Below are 23299 nucleotides of genomic sequence, written 5' to 3'. Positions count from 1 at the left end.
GTATATAATGTGTATTGACCATACCTGATACGGAATAACCCCATTAAAACCCTGTAACACTCGAACCGCCCTCTTAACCTCCTGTCTCCAGGGCTATTTTTAACTGGCTCATGGGCCCTCTCTACTCATCTCATCATATTTCATCTTTTCCAAGGCAACCATAATCGCAGGGGTGTTTTGAAGTTCTCCAGGCATCAGACATTGATATAAACTAGCTGCCTGGACGCTATCTGCTTTCTTTGAAATGTTTTAAACTGTGTCTTTCTCTTCTATACTTTTGTATCGCTTTTTGTTAGGCATTGTGACCTGATACATTCCTTTCACATAACATTGTTCTCTCTACTATATTCTTTCTTGTAATTATGCGATTTCCAATCTCCGGGTTGTTCTTCGTGGCGATGTCGGCCATCGTGGCCCGGGCATCCCCTGTCCAAACCGCTGTGCCACAGCCCGGAGTGTTCCCGCGAGATGTCAGCCCCACCACTACGGCGACAAACTCGCACACCACTACCACAGCGACTACCACAACAGCCACTGAATTCGAATTGAGCTTGACTCTAAATTTGCCTTCCGACACATGTACACCCACTATTAAGCCCGACAAGTATGGCTGGGTACCGGCCACGGAGTGTGATGCCTTGTACCTCTACTACCCGTCTTTTAAAGCGGCAATTGCTGCCGCCGTAATTTTCGGCATCCTCTTCATGGCACACTTTGTGCAGGCGACTATGTACAAGGCGGGCTTTGCTTGGGTTATCCTCATGGGCGTCTCTTGGGAGACTGTTGCTTACGGGGTCCGCGCCTTCAGCACTCATAATCAGCAGAATGATACTGTTGTGACTGTCGCCCAAATGTTTATCCTTTTGGCTCCGTTATGTAAGATCCAGCATTTCTTACCTGCAACACCCCAATTCGTTGATACTAACTTCGAGTATAGGGGTCAACGCATTCGACTACATGGTTCTAGCAAGAATGATCCATTTCTTCGTCCCCGAGCGTCGCATCGGCATGTTCAAACCTTCTTTACTAGCCAAATCATTTGTCTTGCTCGACTTCGCCTCCTTCATCGTTCAAATGATCGGTGGCTTCATGGCCACTGGTACGGATCAGCAACAAATGAACGGTATCCATATCTACATGGGAGGCATCGGGATCCAGCAGTTCTTCATCGTGTGCTTTTTGGTGCTGGCCGTGCAATTTCAACGATCGATGCTACAGCTGGAGCGGGCCGGCCGACTATTTGGTGAGAAGCAGAAGTGGCGCCGACTGCTCTACGCCCTGTATGGAAGTCTAGTTGCCATTACGGTCCGCATCATCTATCGTTTGATTGAATTTTCCTCCGGGTATGGGGAGTCAAATCCCATCCCATACCATGAATGGTATATGTATGTGTTTGATGGTATTCCCATGGCATTGGCTATTCTCATCTGGAACTTCGCGCCACCCGGTGCCGTGTTGCAGGGCCCAGATGCGAAAATGCCCTCCAGTGGCATCGGCAGGTGGCTCTGCTGCTACGGCTGTGCCTGTTGCTGTCGGAGCTGCCGAAAGGGAGCCAAGGGAAAGAAGAATATGCAACGACTACCCGATAACGACATATATGATGATAACGTGCCACTCCACACCCGAGAACCATCCCCGTACCGCGATTCAAATTACAATACCCGTCGCTGAGTTTGCGTTTTTGCTGTTTTTGCCCGGTCATTTTGTATGCATGTTTGAGAGGACTGCATTCTACATTCATATTTACATTCGTGTTCTTTATCTCCTTTTATTCTTCTTTTGTTCTGCTTCCCCTTCTTCTCTTTCTCTCTATCATACACGCATTTGAAAGACTATATAGACCAAGTGTTCAAAGATCTTGTTTGCATATATCCCAGTGGCTTGGGGATTACCCAGGCCGATTCACTTTTTACTTGACAAATAAATAGATGATAATAAAGAAAATCTATAAAACCTGACCAATAAACATGTCTCTTACAAATCACTGTAGTTTCCTAGAATCGATGAACTAGCATCACCAAAATTCGATGCCAGCGAATCCAATGAACCAAAGAAACCGAGCGCATCCGACCCTGGCTTTCTCAGGTTGTCATAAATATCTTGCTCATCTGCTTCTGCGAATGTTGATGGATACAGACCCACGCATTGCAGGACCTCCTCCGGCGGCGCCGTTCTGCGTCCATCTTTAAACACATATCGAGTCACCGCGACAGCAAGAATGAATTTCTGCGCGTCAGAACCCTCCTTGTTCTGATTCCCCTTTTGCAAGCTTCTCATCACGCTCTTGTGTGTTCCTGCCTTCACGAAGTAGCTCACCAGCACCAGCCACTTTGCATCCCATGACAGTACCCGCGACCAGACCTCGTATCGCTGCAGGGGCTTGATCTCCCGCTTAAAAACACACGATGTTCCACCCAGCGCAATACTGACGGTCTTCTCGCGCTTTTTTGACTTGTCCGCATCTGTTTCGGAGCTTTTGGTGGCTGAATCGGGTATAGGTGCCCAGCGTGGCAGGCGTGGGAAAAGGCTCAAGAGCAACTGCGCTCGGTTGATGTCCAGATCGGAAAAGAAGGTACTGTTTGACTTGTGCATGTTGTAATCACATTTCATAAAGGCATTCTGGTGTGTGGTGACCAAATATGAGAAGAGAAGAGGAATACCTCCAGACTTATCGTCGATGAGAACGCCATTCGCATCGATCTGACGGGGAGACAATCGAGACCCGAGGAATTGTGTGAAAAGGCCTTTCAGAACTCGTAATTGGAAATGAAAAATATCATCGGTTAGCAATGTCGCGAATAAACAAAGGTTATACTTTCGAGAGCGCATTCAATCATTGCACCTACATGCCATACACCTGGAAATGTTTTCAGGTTGATCAACACTGCCCCTGTGATGACTGCGAGGAGCGCATACTGCATATACCCGTCTTCGGCTCTGCCTAGAATGCTTAAAACTGACATGATCTTATCACGTCACTGGGACTGTAACAAATGCAAGATGACCAAAAGCAAAAAGCTTTCACCAAGGGTACATATCGACTTAGGCGCTTTGCCTTTGCTTTTAATACACGGCTATCTCCGGCGCCAGGCAATTTAACTTGCATCCTACAGAGTACTCCATATACTAGTAGCACCTAGTTTTGCGCCATAATGGTGTGGCTAGTATGTAACAAAAGTACTAGTGTATGGGTAAGTTACATCTGCTTGTAATTTATGTATTACACTCAGTGATAAGTTTCACCGCTAATTACAATATCTGAAATGGTATGGTATTGTATGCTGATGTGTATTATCAAATCTATTAGGCCCTGTACTGCGTGTATTACAAAGTACCCAGGTTACATAATATGTGTGGTATGGCGGTATGGTCTTCTAGTAGGAAGTGCTCGGTACTACTGGGATGCATGATATGTATATAATGTTGAGCATGGACGTGGTCATGTAAACCCCCACCGATGATCTTCTATCACATCATATATCATATGGAGGGGAGCAGACCGTCAGAAAATACAACCAAATCCGACAAAGTACGAACTTGAAATCCCTTCACGACTTGGGGTGACTCCCTAGGTTGTATCTGATAACCATCATGCTCTGGAGCCCACTTGACGAGAAATTCCAACAATCTGGTGAGTAGACCCCCCGTATCGAATCTTAAGATTAAAGATCTAATGAATTCAAATTTTGGTAGCAACTCAAGGTCCAGCCCTCGATCCCCCGAGCTACCATGCCAATACCATCACAGCGGCGTACTACCACCACTCTGCTGCTCTTCCACGCGAATTGCTGCAGCCATTGGTCTATAACGCCCTGTCGCGGGTGATAGTGCAAATTCCATCAATGGTGACCATCCTCCCCCACGCGGTGCAAATTATTCAGCTGCGAGATGGCCGAGACGAAGAGGTGGACGTGCTGGTGGAGGAACAACGGAACATGAGGTTTCCGGAACTATACGAGAAGGTGCCATGTTGGCGTCTGGTTATTGCATACACATCTGGGCGAAGTACTGTGTCTGATATGGTAGCTTGCTTTGTGGTAGGTGAGCCCGCCAGTGATCAGTTGTGCGGGATGGACTTCCATCGATCATTCTCGGCTGCATTGTTGCTGGTCAACAAGGCAAAATTATCTAAACAGCCATCGGAATACCCCAGTGCCAAACACTCAAAAAGATATTCTACATCACGGCAGGAAAAGCAAACCAACCACACCCAACGCCACTCTCAATTCAAAAGTGTAACACTTGGAACCACAGACACCGCCCGTCTCCTGGTGGATTGCTTTGCCAATAAGACGAATATCACTTGTGCCATGCAAGCGGTTCTTGCAGCGTCATTATTTTCCAACTTATCTTCGGAATTCACCACGTTGCGTTCTGCGGGTCGGATATCGCCTAGTGGTACCATCGAGCACACAATTGCCATACCTTGCTCCGAATATATTACAACACATAACAGAGCACAGGGATGGCATATGACTTCCATCTGGAACGAGGCTCAGCGCATCCACACAGCCTACAATGCCGAACCAAGTGGAAAGGTGAGAAGCAACAGCCTAATGGGCTTTCTTCACCGCGAGAGAGGTTATACCTTGTGTGATACGAAAGACATTAGTGAGACTAGTGGTGTCAGTGTTGGAGTATCCAGCATGGGAAGCTTTCAGAATTCAAGATCATCGCAGTCTGAAAAGCAGCAGGAATGGCAGACAGGGCGGATGATGTCAAGTAGTGATAGTAATGAGATCAATGCTGCCCTGTCTGTCACATTGGTTGTCGGTGGAGACGGGTGTTTAACGATAGGGTTTTCTTGGTTAGATGGTGACATCGAGGACTTTTGGCTTGACAAGGTTGTCGTCAATATGAGAAGGCTGATTGGAGAGCTTTTGAACACCAACGGCGCCACAAAAACAGAGACCGTTCCTTGGGGAGGTTCTGTGTCTCGGCTTGTCTGTATGGTTAGGGACCTCATGTTGGAGTAAATCCTATGGCACTGACCAAATATTATCTCCTCCCGGCTTGTTCAAAAAACAAATATCAAAATTGAAATCAAAGCATCGATTTACAAAATATATTCGTGAAAAACCTCAAAGTACTTCCAGTGTTCTCCGGAGCTATCTTGGGGCTAACACTAAATTTGCCAGAAGTGAGTACAGCCAAACGATCTTCGTATATAGAATTGTTTGTGTTATTTTCATATTGTTCTCATTGCTAGGACGACACAAGGAAAGAAATTCGTTTTCGGGGTATCCGACGTTAGATTTACTAGCCAAATCGTCAAGCCTACAGCATGACGATGCCAACACCTCCCATCTTCGACTCATCGGGCAAGTTTTTCTCGTTAATCCCACCACCAATAGGCGCAGCGCGGTAGTTATATAGGTAGAAGTGGAGCTGGCCATCACCAGCACCAAACTTGAGATCCTCGAGGAAGAGGGGGTTGTCGTGCGAGGTGAGAGCATTGAAGACGTCGAAACGGGCCTAGAACAAATGAAAAAGACAGGATTAGCATATACAATCAGATGTAACACATTGCAACATACGTTCTTTGCGCAAATCAAGGCATCGTTCATCAAGAGCTGCAAGCGCTCCTTGAAAGCCTTCTTATCGTCGGAGAACGCAGTCTCGGTCGCGTAGTAGTACAAGTATGCGGCATGGACAGCATCATGCTTGGGGTTGTCAATCACGGTAGACTCGAGATTGTAGAACGAGACAAAGTCGGTGATTTTGTGGGTTTCCGGGTCTTCCGCAACGTATGACCAAACAACCTGGCCCTTGCCGGGCTGGTTCTTGTGCACCAGCCAGTGGTCAATTTCTTCCCGTGTAAAGGCCTGGTTCATATCGAAGCGCTGCATGTATCGCTCCAGCAGATCATAGACAGCATCGATGTCCTTAGATTCCATAGGCCGAAGGCCGGGGGTCGCTGTCTCGCTAGGGAGATGATTCTTAGTGACCTGGCGGGCCTTAGTCGAGCCATGAGGCAGAGGTGAGAAGCCAACGTCGTAAAGCTTCAACCAATCCAGAGAGCGATGGTAGTATCGGCAAGAGCTGACGGGTGTGGGAAGGATGATACCGCCAGTGTAGATGGCCTGGTAGATGCCCCTAAGGTAGCAACGGCGGGTAATCTCCTTAATCAGAACAGGAGTCAGGCGCTTGGAGCGGAGCTTCTTGTGGATACACAGGAAGTTGATCTCCGTCACCTTGATGCGCTCGCCGCGTACGCGAAGTTCGGTCGGGACACCGCAGATGGATGCAACCAGCTTGCGCGACTTAGTGGCGCGCACACCAACATGCCATTCCTTCTTCCAACCGGGCGACATCAGAGCCCTATGTGTGTAGTATTAGCGTTCTGATATATGACAATAGTCTACGAGTCAATCGTACCAATGAAGGAACGATTCCGAGTAGTTGAAACGGAACATGGCGTTATCGTCCTCAACGTAGTGCTTGTTGAGAAGCTCGTAGAGCTCTTTCAGCTCCTCCTCGTTTGTCAGGTCAAGAGTACACCACTCGAATCCTTCAATGAGCGCATCGGGGGTCTTGGAAACCTTCTCTGGGTCGATAATCTTGATCGGTCCCTGAGCGATCTGCTTCTTTCCAGCCTCTTCAAACGCAGGCACTGGCTGTGTCTGCCAGAACTTGTATGAGGCCATATCCTTCTGGTTCTTACCTCCCACGGCCAATCCAGTCAGCATCTGCGAGAGGTCCATGTTGTGGAGTAGGGCCGCGGCCTGGTCCTTGTCCATCGCAGCTAACTCGTTCTTCAGGGCCGGGTTTTGTTCGAGGAGTAATGAAGCGAACTTCGCGGGAAGCTTCTTTCCTGCGTCTAGAACTTGAATGTCAACAGCTGCGCATCTGCGGGATAGGGTCCTTGGTGCCCCGTGTGGGTGGACAGAGCGGCCTACCATTACCTGAGTCGGATGGAGCACCAGACTCATTTTCATTGCGCTTGGGAGCCTTGCCCTTTTTATCGCTGGAATCCGACATGTTGTGTTGTTGGGGTGGTTGTGGAAGAAGGAATTGGATTGGGCCCCACGTTTTAAACACGCGCGGATCTCTGGTGGGGGTTCTGCGGATGACTTAATAATATTACGATGTTGGGATGCGCTCAACACAACTCGCGATGTACACTATTTAAGGGGAAAGAGTTATAGACTAGTATTTACTTTATGGACACGTTTCACCTTACACGGAGTCCGTTTTATGTTGCTCGGAGTCCATAGTGTGCTCCACTGTGAAGAGTGAAGATCCCCGCTCAACGATGAACTCTTAGTGGCCTACATTAAAAACCTCGGCATTCACATATGCAAAGTTCATGCAGATAAAGCACGTAGAGGGTTTCAAATATGGTATCATTTAAATGCATTGGAAATTGAGAAAACTATATTGAGAATCGAAGAATTGTTGAAATCCAAGCAAAAACACCTCTATGTCCATTATATGCTAATCGAAAAGCATATCTCAAGTGTTGATACAAGAATGCAAGATTCACTGGAGCTCCGGGCTACCAATCATTGGGGAATCACACATCGGTAGGGGGCTTTGTCTCGACTACGTCGAGGAATCCTCCGACTAAATGGATACTGCCGGTGACAAAGGTCATGACCGGAGCTTCGTCCTTCTGCAGGACCTTGCGTTCTTGACCCGCAACTTCCCGCGCAAAATCAACAGCCTCCTCAATCGTACCGAAAACATGTGTCTGGGCGTGAGGGTCAATAGAATTCCACTCCACCGCAAGAGATTTTTGGACTCGAAGAAGTTCGAGGTCGTCCGAGTTGGTGTTCATACTGACCAAGTCGGGTCGGAAGCCCGCCTGTTTGTAGGTGACGTTCGTGCAGAATATGGCGTGAGTGAATGGGCTACCGTTGCCAAGGGCAGAGGCGAGGGTCTCATGGAGAGCACGAGCAAGAGCTGTGCTGTTGCGAGTCTGTTGATTGAAAATCAAAATTCGTGTTTTCTTGGAGGCTAGATCTTCGGACGATGAATCGGCTTTAATCCGCGACGCAAACCACTGGCCAGCCAGCCGGATGCTCTCCAAAGTATGACCGCCATCGATATACCAGGAGACATTCTTCTCAAATCGGGTCTCACACCTGCCACCTAGGCGAGTTTCCTCGAGCCCGGTCTTGAACTTCGCTGGCAATGGCCCTTCCTTGATATTGTCTGGAACATCGATACCAACCTGCCGCAAGAAGTCCGCGGCAGCTGCCACCGCCACTGAGGCGTTGGTATACTGGAAGTCTCCAGCCAACCCAAGGGTGATCTTGCTGCTCTCAGGACGAAGCTCAGAATGGAGAGGCACGATTTCCAGCTTAGTGCCAGCCTCCTCGGCACGTTTAGCCAATACCTGTTCTGCGCCCAGAGGTTGGGGTGCCGCGAACCCATTTACGCCACGCTTGAGAATGCCACCCTTGTGCCACGCGATTTCCTCAATTGTATGTCCAAGTAGATCAACGTGATCAATGCCAAGACTGCTGATCGCTGTCACCTTGGGCTGTGGGATCACGTTGGTACAGTCATATTGGCCACCGATTCCACATTCGATCACCGCAGCGTCCACGCCCTCGCTCAGGTAGGTATGGAATGCCATCACGGTCAAGTATCGGAAATATTGTGGTTTCGTCCCAGGCCCGGTGGGATCTTGGCCGGCCAGTTTAGCGGACTGCTCAAGACGGTCCCATACTTCGAAGAAATAGCGCGCAAACTGTTCTTCGGACAACGGCGCATTGTTGATCTTTATGCGCTCACGTGCGAACCGGAGGTGCGGGGATGTGTAGAGACCGATCTTAAGGTTGGATCCTGGTTGATCCGAATCCTTTCGGGGGTATTGTGAGAGGATCGTGGAGATGAATGCGGAGGTTGAGCCCTTGCCTTTTGTGCCGGCGACATGAATTGCGTTCAGCCTATTTAGGTCGGAAGGCTAGACGACGTAAAGTTCTCACATTAGCTTCACTCATAAGGCATGGAAATCCCTCCATCAGCTCAGCGCACCTTATATCCAATGCGCTGCAACCAATCCACTGTCTCCGGAAGGGATAGCTCGTTGATCTCCTTCCGTGTTTTGGACTTCTTAAATGCCTCCACGATCGCATAGTTGGTTTGCAATGAGTTGAGAGAAGCAATCGCAGCCTATCCATTCAAAGTCAGCGTATGCTTTATTATGTCGGAATTAATCCCTGTCACAAAGCTACGAGCGGCATACCTCATATGTTCGAGTCATGGTGGGCGAACGAGAACGAGTTGAAACTCGCCGTGCGCAAAACTGCCAGCGAATAGATGTCCAGAGCCTTCTCATTAACAACCGAAGCCCGTGCCTTGAGTCCTCAAATGAGCAGGGGTGATTAAAGAAACCCCGATAGCTCTCACGATTTATGATTCTCTGGTTGATCCCACCCGCTCTCCTCGGGAAACCGATTTGGCACTGATCGGGAAGATCACGTGCTTGATAACAGACTACACAAAACCAGACCGAAGTCAAGTTATCTATGCACAGTTGATTTTGATTCAAAAAGGGCGGATAAATTCATTCTGAGGTAGATTTGTATTGTATGAGCTCACATATCGACAGTTCCTAGCGTTTTGTATGTGAAGCAACCAGCAAGAAATGATTAGTAAATTGTCAAAATGAACCACACTCTCACTGCTATGACACCTTTTATATGGCTTTATAAAGATGCAGGAAAAGAAGCCAAGAGAGGCAAAGAGTGGTCATACAACTGCCGAAGCGAGCAAGAAACGCCTCCAGGCTTGGTGCAACAAAAGCAAAGAACTGGAAGACACGCAATGGCGATCGCTAACAATGGCAGTATTTATCACGGCTTTTGATAGGCGCTTACTGCATGTCTTGCATTTTTCAAATCCGGATAGAAATTGAAAGAAGTAAAGAACTCGTAACTTAAAACCTGGAATTTTACGTGACTGGCTTCAATCATCCGATAGTGGGTCAACACCATTGGAGGTTCTATAGATGACCAAAAGAGGTTATAATATAGTATCATCTGGAACCATATTTATGTACTATTCCACTTTTATAAAAGTAGGAATCAAATTAAACCATTCACATCATCATAAAATATCAATATGAGCGAAATTGAACTCATTGGATTTGAGGGCCGGCCTGTTCGCAGTATGTATATCGCACACTCTTCAATCGGAATTTGATATTTTATCACCAGCCGCTAAATACCCAGCTTCTTGATAGTCAACACTGGCCTTTTTATAAACAATGAGTTTCAGCTAGCAACGGGAGGATCACAGCTCGAAGTTGAGAATCCCACCACAGGCAGTCTCCTTGCATCCGTGTCAGCCGCACAACGAGAAGATGTCGATGCCGCCGTGAGTGCAGCCAAGGCAGCCTTTCAGGGTCCGTGGGCGACCCTGACTCCTGCCCGCAGGGGCCAGTTGCTGAACCGGCTCGCCGACCTGATCGAGCGGGATGCGGATGACCTTGCCAGCCTCGAGGCTCTGGACGCTGGTGTCTTGTTCGGGGAGTCCAAAGGCCTCCATATCCCCCAGGCTACAGAGACACTCAGGTACTTTGCCGGATGGGCAGACAAGATCGCCGGCCAGTTGTTGAGTATCCCACAAGGATATGCGTACACTCGGAGAGAGCCGCTCGGGGTGTGCGCTGCCGTTGTGCCTTGGAACGCGCCACTGTAGGTTTTCCTCGTATGCCCGATATGAATATCGATGCTGATATCAGAAATACAGAATGATTACTATCTGGAAGCTGGCTCCCGCCATCGCAGCAGGTAACGCATTGATTATCAAGACACCAGAGCTCGCACCTCTGTATGCGCAGAAACTTGCTAGTCTCGTAAAAGAAGCAGGATTCCCACCCAGCGTCATTGCTATCCTTTGCGGACACGGCGCAGTTGCCGGTCAGGCGCTGGCCGAGCACCCCGGGGTCAAGAAGATTGCATTCACGGGAAGCGCCCCCGTCGGCAGGGGGATATTGCGAGCTGCAGCTGGTTCGAATCTCAAGAAGGTGACCTTGGAACTAGGCGGCAAGAGCCCCTCGATCGTGTTCTCTGATGCTGAGCTGGGCAATGCCTTATTCTGGACCACTTTGGGATTCACGGCCAACAATGGACAGGTTTGCGCAGCTGGGTCGCGCATCTACGTCCATGAAAATATCTACGATAAGTTCCTCCTCGCCTTCGCCGAGAAGTTGGCCCACACCACCCCCGGAGACCCTCTGTCAGGACAAACAACCAAAGGTCCCGTTATCAGCCAAAGGCAGAGGGAAAAGATTACCGAATACATCCGCCATGCAAAGGAATCTGGTATCCGCTTATTGGCTGGAGGAGATGAGATTCCCGGCAAGGGCAACTTTGTTCCCAATGCTGCGTTCGCCGATGTCCCTGATGATGCGCGCATCATGCAAGAGGAGATATTTGGTCCTGTAGCTGTAAGTGTTCAAGAAAGCTCGCGATTTGCCACATTTGCTGACGTTGGATTCTAGTCCATTGCAAAGTTTCATACCGAAGCCGAAGTCATTGAGAAGGCTAATGCCACTGAATTCGGACTTAGTGCTGCCGTGTTCACGAACGACGTTAACCGGGCACAGCGTGTTTCTGAAGCTCTGGAATGTGGCCAGGTCACAATTAACTGTTGGGGGATGTTGCATGCCAATACTCCATTTGGGGGAGTTAAGCAATCTGGATTCGGCCGTGATATGGGCGAAGAGGCATTGGAAGCGTGGATGTCGACGAAAACTGTCAAGTACTTCACTCTACCAACAGCTGATGACAAGTAGTTGTTAGTAGAAGCAAAATATTAGAACTTTTCATCATTCAATTACATTATAGAGAACTCTAGTCCCCTATTTTTGAGCGGTTGGGTTATACTTCTTTGTAAAGACCACGAAACCTCTACCTATATCGCCACCGAAGACGCTTATCAAGGTTACACTATATATTAAAAGTCGGGTACCTGTTGTATATTCAAAATGCGTTGCGTGGAAATAGACGTCCTCAAATGGTGTTTTCTGCATTTTGCGAGTACTTCTTTTCATCTTTCTAACTTCCTTCCACCTACAACGATAACGAGATACACTGAGAGCGATCTCTAAAACAAGCTTCGATCTCATACTCAGATACATGATGATGCATATATGATGTCCCCCTCAAGAGGCAATCTACGCTTAATTCTAGTTTTACAGACACAGAACATCAAAATTAATACACGTAAAGGGTGGGGATATCCAAAGTTATATATTCATGAAGTTTGTATGTCTATCTCACTAATCATGTCCAAGGAACTATCATGAACTTTTGTGAATATAGCTCGTAAAGTTATCAATCTCCAGGGATTGCTATGCGACCTCGCCTTACTACAATTTAGGACGAGCTCCAACTTTGTAGGCCACAGCGTATCGGGGGGTAGAGAAGATGATGCTGCTTCCACGGTGAATAAAGAAGGTGTCTCCCGGGAACAGCTTAGCAGTGTTTCCCTTCTCATCCTCGAGGTGCAGCTCGCCTAGAAATCGAATGGGTAACTTATCAGCATGCTTTGTGCTTGGGGATGGTAGTGTGTATCAATTGATGGGATTGTCTTACCTTTCAGCACAACTCCTGTCTCATCGTAGTCGTATAGGGGAGCCGGCTCGGGATTGTCAATTTGCTCGAGGAGGAACATAGATCCAGCCAAGAGGTTCGGGGCGTCTTGTGACGCGGAGGAGAAAACATCGCCTATCGCGAATGGTTGACTTTAGTAAATACGCTTTTTGGGGGGTGTAGACGGGCATTAAATCATTGATGCTCTTACCAAAGTAAACGTTAGGAGGACCCGGCTCCAACTTGGGAACACGGTGAAACTTGCCCTCGTCTAGCCACTCAAAAACCATGATGAGAAGATTGGAGGGGTATTGTGGCGGAGAAATATTATTCAATTGAAATAATGTGAAGACCCAAAGACGTATAGGTATGAATATCTCAGCAGCATTAGAGCCAGCCGATGGTTTTATATTGCGCTTCTAGATAGTCAACGGAGGAAATGTCTAGTAGTTCAGTGTAACCAATGGTTTATTGATCCTCGACTCAGCGACTTGACGCCATTTCATGCCATTCCACTTCATTCCACTCCATTTACTCAAGGCTGTGGGGTCACAAGATACTAGCTTTAATGGCATCGTAAAAATATATAATGGGATACCAATGTGATAAATTGACAATTCACGTTCAAAAATTGGCTTATCTAGCATTCATAAATGTACATACCTCGGGAGATTGCCGAGGTCACGAATGAGAGATTGGTTATCTCACGGTGATCTTCAGATAAACGGCGATAGATTATTAGGGCAGACAGAAGAGGATAGCATTGGGCTTTCTTCTTTACGAATCTCATCAAATTCATTTATATCCCCAGGCAACCGCATTCCGGATGTTTATCATTCCCTTATTCTACTTGAGTGACGCATACTATGTATGCATAGATCTCCATAACTCATTGTTGTGCACATTCTGCACATCCTGCATCCCCTATCTCTGTCTAACCTATTAAGACTTCAATCTAACTGCTAAGCCCGAGACTAACACAATCGTATATTAATCCGGTCCAATCCATGCGATGCTAGTTCCACTTCCCCAGGGTTCCCCGCATACATGCTATCTTTTTAGCGCAAATCCTCACTCCTGGATATTCTCTTGATTGGACGGGGGACGCATGTGGCCTCGAAGCTTCTGCGATAGCCACCGACTTAAACCTTGAATTCACACTAATGATCTCCATTGATAACGTCTTGATTACTAGCCCCATAGTGCATTATGGATATCTCATCCTTCGATTTGCTCTTTTATGCGAAGGGTATCCCTCCCACCATTGACTCTTCCACCTCAATCTTCAAGTACACACTTTGTTGCTTCTTTTACTTTGTATCCGACAAGACTATACAATTCTATAGTCCACAATGAACGAGACCACTCTGAAAGTGGAGAGGCCGCAAAGCGATGATGAGGCCCGCCTAGCAGCTCTAAGCAAGGAGCAGGTGATGGGCCGGCACTTCAACGTCTGGTCGCTGATCTTCCTCGCCTTCTGCACAAGTGTCACCTGGGAAGCGCTCACCTCGACCATGGCCCAATCCCTTCGGGCGGGTGGCAGTTCCAGCCTAGTGTGGGGGTTCGCCGCCGCGGCTATCGGGGCCATGGCCATCGCCCTCTCGCTCGCTGAGTTCTCCAGCATGGTTCCGACAGCCGGCGGGCAATACCACTACGTGGCCGCCCTGTCTCCACTCAAATACACGCGTCTGTTTTCGTGGATCGCCGGCTGGGCTACCATCTGGAGCTGGCTTCTGTCAGCGCTGACGGGTATCTTCTCCAACGCCATGCAGCTGCAAGCGTACATCATCCTGTTTGCTCCAACCTACTCGTATCAGCGATGGCACACAAGCTTGATTGTCATCGCTATGACCACTTGCTTTTTCGGTATTAATATTCTCGGTACCCGCTGGCTGCATCGATTAACCTTTCTGGGTATTGTGCTGCATGTTGCCGGATACTTCACTATCATCATTTATCTGTTGGTGAAGGTGCACCCCAAGAATACGGCCAGTTATGTCTTCGCCGACCTGACTAATATGAGCGGCTGGAAAAGCGATGGAGTCTCGTGGTCAGTGGGTCTGATGAGCTCCGCAGTGGCTTTCATTAACTGGGACTCGGCTACCCATATGGCGGAGGAGATGCAGAATGCGTCGAGGGATCTTCCCCGAGTCCGTAAGTTCAAGCCATCGTGATATTTATGCTATCTGTGACTAACTCTCTTCGCCAGTTTATGGCTGCGTCGCTCTTTCCGGTATCCTCACCTTCCCTTGGGTAATCGCTCTAGCCTTCTGCATCACAGACGTCCAGGGCTTGATAAATGGGCCAGTGGGAAGAATCTGCCCGTTAGTGCAGCTCGTGTACAACGTTTCCGGCGGAAGCCAAACAATGACTATCGGAATCACCTGGTTCTTCCTCTTCCTGGGTTTCTTCATCGGCGGTCCAGGGTGCATGGCGGCATCCTCTCGCGTCATCTGGTCGTTCTCGCGAGAAGGGGGTCTCCCCGAATGCTTTTCCCGAGTCCACGGCCGCCTTGAGGTCCCCGTCAACGCATTGCTGCTATCATGGGTAGGGATATCTGCCCTGGCGCTGATTTACATCGGCAACGAGACCGCCTTTTACGGAATCGCTTCCGGTGTGACGGTGGTAATGGTTTTCTCGTACGCATTGCCCATCTTCCTCCGGATTATTTACGGCTTTGAGCACACGAATTTGCCGCCCGGTCCTTTCACTCTCGGTGTCTGGAGCTTGCCCATTAACGTCTTTGCCGCGTGCTGGTGTATTTACCTCATCATCTTCCTGTGCTTCCCCACCATCGTGCCTGTCACGGCACAAAATATGAACTACGCGCCTCTTATCTTTGGAGCTAGTATGTTGGTTGCTGCTGGGACATGGTGGGTGTATGGTAGTCGGCTTTATCTTGGGGTTCTGTCTGAGGAAGTTAGCTCTATCCATCAGCAGGAGACGATTGTGGTTCAGCAGATTGAAGATGAGAAGAAAAGGGGCGATATCTCTTCGGATATATAGGACTATTTGCTATTCATTCAACTGATATTTTGGCAATAATAGACACCTTGTTCAAGTGTATCGCGTAGCTCAATCATTTAGAAGAGAAAAGACTTCAGGATGTCAAAGACTATCACCGGATATCTGATGGTAGACACCTCCAAACCCAACATTCTTAGTATAAAAAATCAAACAATGACTATTCCCACTCGAAACAATCGTGTAATTTCAAGCTGGCGGATAATTAGGCTTTTAAGCTTACTCGCAAATTGAAATAGGAGGATTAATGCGACGCAGCTGTGGCCAGTCAACAGAGCCGAATCAGACACCAAAAGCAAAAGATAGGGTTTCTTATCCCGGACATCATAAGTTTATTCACAACTTTAGAAACAGTATACAATCGAACATTGATCCGGTCTATCATTTAGGTAATGCACTGGCAAATAGAATGGAAGGGCGAGAATATGCGGTCGGCGTATTACCCCGCTAGCAACAACGGAGATAAAAAGCGACACACGGAATATCTCCTGATTGGACCATCGACGCTGATTTCCATCAGATAATGTATCCAAAACGGGAATGATGTAGGGTGGAGTACATCGATGAATTCATATAGAATGGATTTCGTTGATCAATTCAAGTGTATCAAAATCCATTTTCGAAATCCCTCAAATCTTCGAATCTGTTAAGCGCCCATCACCACGCAAACATGGTCAAATCAACCAGCAAAGACCTCCGCGTCGTCATCGTGGGCGGCGGCTTTGCCGGTCTAACTGCAGCCATTGAGTGCAAGCTACGCGGCATGCACCCGATCCTAGTTGAGGCCTATTCAGGCGCCAGCTCGCACGGCGATCTACTCGACTTTGTGCGCAACGCCGGCCGGGTATTCGAATCCTGGGATAACGGTAATGTCGGCCGCAGGCTCATGGCGGCGGGAGTCAATGCTGCCAAGTACCTTGAGATCTACAACGCCCAGAACGTGCTTCTGCGGAAGGATCCATGGCCGCAGGCGGAGGACAAGGACTGCGTCTATGCCGGCCACCGCGGAGAGATGCATAGGATCATCTATGAGTACGCTATTGAAGTTGGTGTGGATATGCAGTTCAGCAAGCGTGTCGAACGGTATCTCGACTCGGACACTGAGAGAGGTGTCTTGATAGAGGGAGGTGAGAAGATCCTCGGTGATGTCGTCTTAGCCTGTGATGGTCCCAAATCCTTGGCTCGCACTCAGCTTCTCCAGCTTCCTGAGTCCACAGTTAATAGTGGATATGCTATCTTCAGGGCATTCTTCAATATTACTGATGAGATGCGCCAGCTTCCTGAGTTTTCTGAGATGATCAAGCCGGGCGAGGACAGCGTTCGGTTCTGGGTTGGTCGGGATATGCATGGATTTATCTACACGTGGAAGAACGGAAGGTACACATTCGTTCCCTAACTACGTTATTAGATCTCATTCTGACGAAACCTTTTTCTTTTTTTTCTAGGGACTGTGCGTGGGTTCTGACACATCTCGACGATGCGAATATTGCCGAAACATGGTCCTTCCCTGGAAAGAAGGAGGACGTTTCCAAATATCTCAAAGATGCTGGATTCCCTGAGATATGGCACCAAGTCCTCGGGGTCACACCGGATGACCGGATCATCGATTATAAACTAGTCTGGCGGGACGCCATCCCGACGTGGCTATCGAGTTCGAAGAAATGCGCGGTCATGGGGGATGCAGCGCATTGTCATCTTCCAACTTCTGCTCAGGGAGCCTGTCAAGCAGTCGAGGATGCCGTTACAGCCGCCATCTGTCTGCAAAAGTGCAACGGTGATGTAGCGGCGGGCCTGCAAGTGTTTGAGCGCATACGATTCAACCGGTCGCACGTAATTCACCAAGCATCGATCTTGACGCGCAATATTTATCATAAAAACGACTGGACACCTGACCTGGTGCGCGAATATCCTGATTCTTTGGTCCTTCCTTTTTACCCTTGGGTTACCGATTTCGATGTCTTCGCCAATGCGGAGAAGCACTTCGATCATTTGCTAGAAGATGTCAAAAGCGGGAAGCCTGGTACTATCGAACAGCTGGCGCTGCCTGCTGGAGGAAATTATGATGCAATGTTGCTAGAGAAGAGGATCCCAGAGGAAAAGTTGGATGATCTAGCACCTTCTAATGTGGTACGAGTTCAGTCGTGAACTATTGGTGATATCTGAAGACATTGTCGGCAACTAGTATTTAGAAATGGACAACACATAGAAACCATCACTTTCTAGATCATATTGCAAATACTACGTATATCATTTCATATTATAATTACTAACAAACTGTACGTCAGTAACCTAGTCGATTCCAATGCCCCCGATAAACTTTACCGCCGTCGAGTATTATTACCATTCCAAAGAGGACACAAGGGGAGTTGATGAAAAAGACAAGGCATTCTGATCCCAGAGCTAAGTTTAAGCTGAAATCTACAATTCATGGGAACCACACTTTGTTTTGAATAATCTATTCGCGATTTTGAAGGGGTGATGTCAAATTGAGAACGCAAAATATATCACCACTTGACAAACAAAATATATATGGAACACAAAGTAACAATAATAAAATGCCTCTAGCAATTATGCTTTATATTGAAATTATAAAACAGAATACATTCTATGAATGCTTCCACTCTAAAGTCGTCTTTTAGCCAATTTCACCATCAATCCTTTCTGAGGCGTAAACCAGCGACACTTGAATGACAGCTTCGCATTCGGATCCACCAATGCAATATCATACTGCATTAGCAGCGACGCAACCAACTTCGTAATTTCCATCAAGCTAATATGTTTCCCAAGACAGGTATGCGAGCCAGCACTAAACGCAAATATCGACCTCTTCCTTTGCGCCAGCAAGTCCACGTCCGTAGACAACCAACGCTCTGGCTGGAACTTCTGAGGGTCAGGGAATAGCTCGGGGTCATAATGCAGCACCCAAGGACTGATCCCTACTTCCGTGCCCGCTGGCATAAACTTCCCACACACAGTAGCACCCCCCAGCGGCACGGTTCGGCCGTACATGATACCGGTAGGTGGGTGGATGCGCAGAGCCTCTTTGATGACTGCATCTAGATATGGGAGGGTGCTGGCGGCGGTGTATGTGATTGGAAGGGTCAATCTGGCCTCGCGAATCTCACGACATAGGGTGTCGTAAATTTCGGGGTGTTTTACCACGTTGAACATAACCGTCCGCATGGCAATCGCAGTGGTGTCTGCTCCTGCGGTAATATTTCCAAATGCATGGGTGTTTAGTTCTCGATCCGTGATGGAGTCTGGGTGGGCTACTTGGTGTTCCAAAAGTCGTTGCACAAATGAGCAAGGACCGGTCACTAACTGCGCTGCCATCTTCTCGCGGAATTTCACGACCTGCTTTTGTGCCAGGTCTAAAGTAGCCCCGTCCGGTGCACTGCTTCCAAGTACTAGTTTGGAAACGAAGCTATTGCCAAGCAAGAATTTGTGAACCCATGGGAATTGACCAACCTAATGGATGTGTTAGCAAATGCATTTATAAAATGTCAAGGTGATAAGCTTGGGTCTTCTTTACAATTGACACATAGTCTCCAGCAATGTATTCAAGCATTGGCATCATTCCAATTGGATCTCCCTTTTCCATGAATTGAAGGTCCTCGCCGAAAGTAACAGCGAAGATGACGTCGGTTGCATAATATCGCAACCACTTTCCCAAATCGCACGTCCGAGTCGGAGTCTCAACTACCTCATCGAGGATTTTGAAGAAACGATCTGTCACTGCATCAACGAGGGGCTCAAGTTGCAACATTGAACCCATAGAGTATGCATTATAGGCGTTTTTCTTCATGCGGGTATGAAGTGCCTTGTCCGTCAAGACCAATGGATCTGGAAGTAACCCTTCTTCGTCATAAACCATGAAAGGAGTATAAAACGCTGACAAAATGTTCAATTAGATCTTGAAACAACTTATTATATCCGTAAATCGATTGCTTACCTTCTTGAACTTATCGGACGCGTTATAAATAACGTTGATTGCCGCCGGATCTCCCACTGAGACAAGGTCTGGGCCTGTCCGCACAACGTGACCATATTTGCGATGAAGGTTTAGTTCCCACTCATGAGGTCGCCCTATCAGTACGGCAAAAAACCGGGGGAAGCGGGTCCATGATGCGAAGAACGGGCCGGGGATATGTCTCAGTGGTGTTAGATACCTCTGAGACAAAGCCCATGATACCAGTATGCCGAAGACCACAATTGGCCAATGTTGGCCGGCAAATCCCACCAACGAGGGGGTTTCTTTGGAGATGAACATCGTTTCCAGTAGAAAATTAAGAACGCACAAAGACAAGGCCTCGTAGCAGTGCTTTAGAATGTTTCTAGAATCTATTTAGTAGGATACGGCACTGCATCCCGGTAGGTATATTCTTCCAATCAAAGTGACAGGATTTCCATTTGTGGGGTTCTATAGAAGTCCCTGCAGCAAACTGCCGGAGATGATGCGGGGTATAATCCCTGGCAAAAAGAAGGAAAATCTTCTTATTGGACACGGAAAAAGTCAACCCAGACGTTGCGTACCGGCATATCTTCAGGGCCAATATGTGGAATCTGCTCCGGTACAGGATTTATCTTTGACTGGCCAGCCTCTTTACTCCGGGGACAATGGTCCGCCCTCGGTTAGCGAGCCTGATATAGCTGTATGTCACTGGTCTCGATATATATCAATGAGGCGATAATGTCTGGATAAAGCAAGGAAGGATAATCAAAAATAGAAAGTCTCAGAGACGTTATACTGTAAAATAATAGAGTTATATCGAGGTAAATGACGTTATACCCGGGGGTAGCGACTCGGCAATCTGAGGGTATCATTCTATTCAATTGAGACAATATGGTTGAGGTTCAATGGGAATTTGTTATCATAGCATTCCATTACTTGAAAAAGGCTGGCTTGCAGTAAACATATTCACTTCCAGTAGGAGCGCAAGGAATAATCCAGCAGCATAACTTCCACAAAAGCTTCATAGTTGTAACTGGTAGCAAAGCACAAGGCAAATTCGCGCCCATGAAGGCGAAACTACTGACGGCAACCCCTCCCCAATGGCAGCAATTCAGAGACCTCATTCACGCGCTATTGGAAGTGCAAATTGCACCATTTTCACGGCAAGTAAAGTGGATTTTTCCGATGAAAGTGGGCCAACGTCTATAACAGATCACTTTGCTAGTCTTGAGCAAGGGAAAATTTCCTCGACAAGAGCCAAAATGTGTGTGGACATCAAGTTTCAGATACGAGACACATTGGAGATAATTCTCCGTAGTCCAAAAACCACATCCCAGAGTTTAGACTCTGACTGACTGCAGCTCCTAGGCAGTCATGGCTAGGTCCCAGGCGCAGTGTGTTGTCCACACCGTCCCTAACAGCATCCGCGTCTTCGCACTGCTCCTTTCCCTAACAATCGATCAGGCAGCGTGCGGCAGGTAACTTTCATTCTCCTAGCCTAGGAGTTCAACTTTGTCGACTGCAACCAGGGCGAGAATATACTACCACCCGTCTAGGAAAGGCATTTCCACACAGTGGTGACCACGGGTTGGGCTGGAAGGGGCTCAGACCTCAACCCTTTGTGTGCATATAGCGATGCCCGAGCATATAATATAGCCTTTTTTGGGAAACCCAGCACACTGTTTCAGGGTCGTGCCGTTGTAAGTCAAGACGCGCGGGCGAAGATGAAATCAAAGACATGCTAGCAAGCAAATCCAGTCCCACATCGACATTTCCACTCCATAGCGGAACACGATGTTCCCGTGCTAGCTTCAAAATCCAACGATTAAAAGATTCACTAGACCAAGATTTGCGACTGTCCAATTCGTTGCATAGTATCCTGCCATCTCTCCGGCATTGCGTGTCCGCTAGTAACCAGGTCTCGACGAGCCCAGACCTCATCGAGAATCTTCTGACCATTCTTTGTGTTGTGGATGCCCAGCAGGTGTAGACCATCCAGTCTAGACTGGACATAATCTCTCTCGTGAATGCCATCCATCTCAGCCCCGATGACAACCAGGCACCAACCGAGGTTAGCGCCGGGGCCGAGCGCGTCAGGGACCATTGTCAATAGCTCCTGCGCGGTGTCGAGGGATGTCTGCATCTCCTCCGTTAGGGGCTCCTCCGGTCCGTGGAGAATTCGGTGCACATATATGTGCGAGGAGTGTCGGAATATCTCTGCTGTTGCGACCATCCTCCGGCGGAGCTCCTCTTGCCCCATCCCCACGGTCGCGAACGGCTGCGCAGTACTCCGGCAAGAGAAGTTTACTAGAGGGCTTGACTCGAGGACTATGGCTGTCGACCGGATTTGGGCTTGTAGAGCTTCCACTTGGTTCTGTAATTCATCCATGGTTGTCTGGTTTTCCTTAGAGGCTGCGTAGAGTCGGGAAGCAGCCCACTGAAATACAAACATGGTCAGCTTGTCTCTTTTATAGTCGACAGACCCCGGGAGAACATTCATAATGGATGGGAGAGAAAAGCATAGCTATGTGGACTGACTAACCATAAGCTTCGGTAGCTTGGCTGAACAGCCAAAGAAAGCATCAACGAATTCCCCCTGACCCGCCGTTTCTGTGGTTATATCAAGCCAGGATTCTAGTTCTGGCATCGCTGGTTCGCCGAGATTAAGGGCAGTCTGGGTGTCAATCAAACAAACCCACGTTTTCAGAAATGGTTCGATGTCGGAGCAGTCGCCCCGAGATCGGATCCAGTCACGGATTGCATCGTAGTGTCCTTTCCACCGACTCGAGCCCGAAAAAACCTAGTAACCAAGCGATTTAGTAAAATGCGGAATGATCGGGGTAATGTTCCAAAAATGAAACGATATAAACATACCTCGAAAGAGACTAGTAGCAACATCGAGGTTAAAGTAACGGGATCATGGATACTGTTCGGACACAGAAACCTCTCTCGTAGAGCTTTGGAGGCAGCACGGAGGTACTTGCGAGATACTGTATCGGGCTTGCGCTGCCAGCGGCTGTGGTGCGAGGCGGCAACTGCGAGGGCTGCGTTTAACACCGCAGGCTCTTTCACGGCCATAGGCAGCAGGGAGCGATATCCATTTCCATTGTAATCGATGGCGAGGGCTATCCTAGCGATATTCTCTAATTGTGGAAGTATAGATGAGCAAGCGAGCACAGGATTGGCGGATGGGGGGGATAAGTCATAGCTTAGCTTGCGTAGAAGACGTACGGAGGTAATGTTGCATGAAGAAGCTGTCCTCCGCCGGCAGCGCCAGAGCTGATATAGCCCCGGGAAGGAGCACTTCTGGCGATTCCGGGGTCGACGATGCTCTGCTTAAGCGTCTCCTAGCCGTCTTCTGTTGTTTTGAGATGCCTGCAACTCCCGACGGCCACAGTAGGCGGACTCCATATCCGCGACATTTCACGCCCCTTTGTGTGCAGATCCTACAGCCTAGCGGAGCCGTCAGCATTTAACCCCTGATAATTTCGATCGTATGATCATCCCAACTGGGTACTTAGGGCAAAGGAACTTACGAGGCAGGCCCCCATCACATTGTCTGTTCTTATCTAGACACGTCCAACATGTGCCACTATCATTCTGTCGCTCAGTCTGGGGTAGATTCCGCTCCATTATTTGCGTCGTCAAATTGCGATGACATATCAATCCCACTGTATGCTTTGAGGCAAGAAAAGAAAGAGGAAAGTGGGCGCGGCGGAATACCCCCGTGGGCGGAAGACATGGAACTGGCTTATCATTTAGATTTGGCGTC

General features: G+C 48.2%; 11 protein-coding genes across 11 annotated transcripts; 5 read left to right on the top strand and 6 right to left on the bottom strand.

Annotated features, from left to right (window-relative positions):
- Nucleotides 1-362: 362 nt before the first annotated feature.
- PEX2_034140 (RTA1 domain-containing protein) lies at nucleotides 363-1671 on the top strand (the record flags this gene model as incomplete). The annotated part of the gene is made up of 2 exons (XM_016740689.1): nucleotides 363-876; nucleotides 938-1671. 2 exons carry the CDS (start codon nucleotides 363-365, stop codon nucleotides 1669-1671), a joined length of 1248 nt encoding a protein of 415 aa, XP_016601302.1.
- Nucleotides 1672-1974: 303 nt separating this feature from the next.
- On the bottom strand, nucleotides 1975-2829 carry PEX2_034130 (thioesterase family protein; the record flags this gene model as incomplete). The annotated part of the gene is made up of 1 exon (XM_016740688.1): nucleotides 1975-2829. One exon carries the CDS (start codon nucleotides 2827-2829, stop codon nucleotides 1975-1977), a length of 855 nt encoding a protein of 284 aa, XP_016601301.1.
- Nucleotides 2830-3591: 762 nt separating this feature from the next.
- On the top strand, nucleotides 3592-4976 carry PEX2_034120 (uncharacterized protein; the record flags this gene model as incomplete). Its single annotated transcript, XM_016740687.1, has 2 exons — nucleotides 3592-3631; nucleotides 3694-4976. The coding sequence occupies 2 exons, from the start codon at nucleotides 3592-3594 to the stop codon at nucleotides 4974-4976; spliced, it is 1323 nt and encodes a 440-aa protein (XP_016601300.1).
- Nucleotides 4977-5277: 301 nt separating this feature from the next.
- PEX2_034110 (glycylpeptide N-tetradecanoyltransferase swoF) lies at nucleotides 5278-6981 on the bottom strand (the record flags this gene model as incomplete). The annotated part of the gene is made up of 4 exons (XM_016740686.1): nucleotides 5278-5475; nucleotides 5538-6321; nucleotides 6379-6820; nucleotides 6900-6981. 4 exons carry the CDS (start codon nucleotides 6979-6981, stop codon nucleotides 5278-5280), a joined length of 1506 nt encoding a protein of 501 aa, XP_016601299.1.
- A 535-nt stretch (nucleotides 6982-7516) lies between these two features.
- PEX2_034100 (tetrahydrofolate synthase) lies at nucleotides 7517-9214 on the bottom strand (the record flags this gene model as incomplete). Its single annotated transcript, XM_016740685.1, has 3 exons — nucleotides 7517-8914; nucleotides 8986-9123; nucleotides 9197-9214. 3 exons carry the CDS (start codon nucleotides 9212-9214, stop codon nucleotides 7517-7519), a joined length of 1554 nt encoding a protein of 517 aa, XP_016601298.1.
- Nucleotides 9215-10074: 860 nt separating this feature from the next.
- PEX2_034090 (Aldehyde dehydrogenase, N-terminal) lies at nucleotides 10075-11752 on the top strand (the record flags this gene model as incomplete). The annotated part of the gene is made up of 4 exons (XM_016740684.1): nucleotides 10075-10120; nucleotides 10196-10649; nucleotides 10705-11404; nucleotides 11459-11752. The coding sequence occupies 4 exons, from the start codon at nucleotides 10075-10077 to the stop codon at nucleotides 11750-11752; spliced, it is 1494 nt and encodes a 497-aa protein (XP_016601297.1).
- A 576-nt stretch (nucleotides 11753-12328) lies between these two features.
- Nucleotides 12329-12841, bottom strand: PEX2_034080 (Ethanolamine utilization EutQ; the record flags this gene model as incomplete). The annotated part of the gene is made up of 3 exons (XM_016740683.1): nucleotides 12329-12474; nucleotides 12555-12686; nucleotides 12763-12841. The coding sequence occupies 3 exons, from the start codon at nucleotides 12839-12841 to the stop codon at nucleotides 12329-12331; spliced, it is 357 nt and encodes a 118-aa protein (XP_016601296.1).
- A 1062-nt stretch (nucleotides 12842-13903) lies between these two features.
- PEX2_034070 (Amino acid/polyamine transporter I) lies at nucleotides 13904-15557 on the top strand (the record flags this gene model as incomplete). The annotated part of the gene is made up of 2 exons (XM_016740682.1): nucleotides 13904-14705; nucleotides 14761-15557. 2 exons carry the CDS (start codon nucleotides 13904-13906, stop codon nucleotides 15555-15557), a joined length of 1599 nt encoding a protein of 532 aa, XP_016601295.1.
- A 688-nt stretch (nucleotides 15558-16245) lies between these two features.
- PEX2_034060 (Monooxygenase, FAD-binding) lies at nucleotides 16246-17720 on the top strand (the record flags this gene model as incomplete). Its single annotated transcript, XM_016740681.1, has 2 exons — nucleotides 16246-16952; nucleotides 17021-17720. The coding sequence occupies 2 exons, from the start codon at nucleotides 16246-16248 to the stop codon at nucleotides 17718-17720; spliced, it is 1407 nt and encodes a 468-aa protein (XP_016601294.1).
- Nucleotides 17721-18197: 477 nt separating this feature from the next.
- PEX2_034050 (cytochrome P450) lies at nucleotides 18198-19449 on the bottom strand (the record flags this gene model as incomplete). Its single annotated transcript, XM_016740680.1, has 2 exons — nucleotides 18198-19043; nucleotides 19108-19449. The coding sequence occupies 2 exons, from the start codon at nucleotides 19447-19449 to the stop codon at nucleotides 18198-18200; spliced, it is 1188 nt and encodes a 395-aa protein (XP_016601293.1).
- A 1915-nt stretch (nucleotides 19450-21364) lies between these two features.
- Nucleotides 21365-22999, bottom strand: PEX2_034040 (fungal specific transcription factor domain-containing protein; the record flags this gene model as incomplete). The annotated part of the gene is made up of 4 exons (XM_016740679.1): nucleotides 21365-21964; nucleotides 22070-22327; nucleotides 22402-22670; nucleotides 22759-22999. 4 exons carry the CDS (start codon nucleotides 22997-22999, stop codon nucleotides 21365-21367), a joined length of 1368 nt encoding a protein of 455 aa, XP_016601292.1.
- Between the last annotated feature and the right edge of the window lie 300 nt (nucleotides 23000-23299).

Source organism: Penicillium expansum (assembly GCF_000769745.1).
Source record: "Penicillium expansum strain MD-8 chromosome Unknown contig106, whole genome shotgun sequence".
NCBI classification, from domain to species: Eukaryota; Fungi; Ascomycota; class Eurotiomycetes; order Eurotiales; family Aspergillaceae; genus Penicillium; species Penicillium expansum.
Note: the sequence above shows the minus strand (reverse complement) of the source record. Positions and strands in the feature narration are given on the sequence as shown.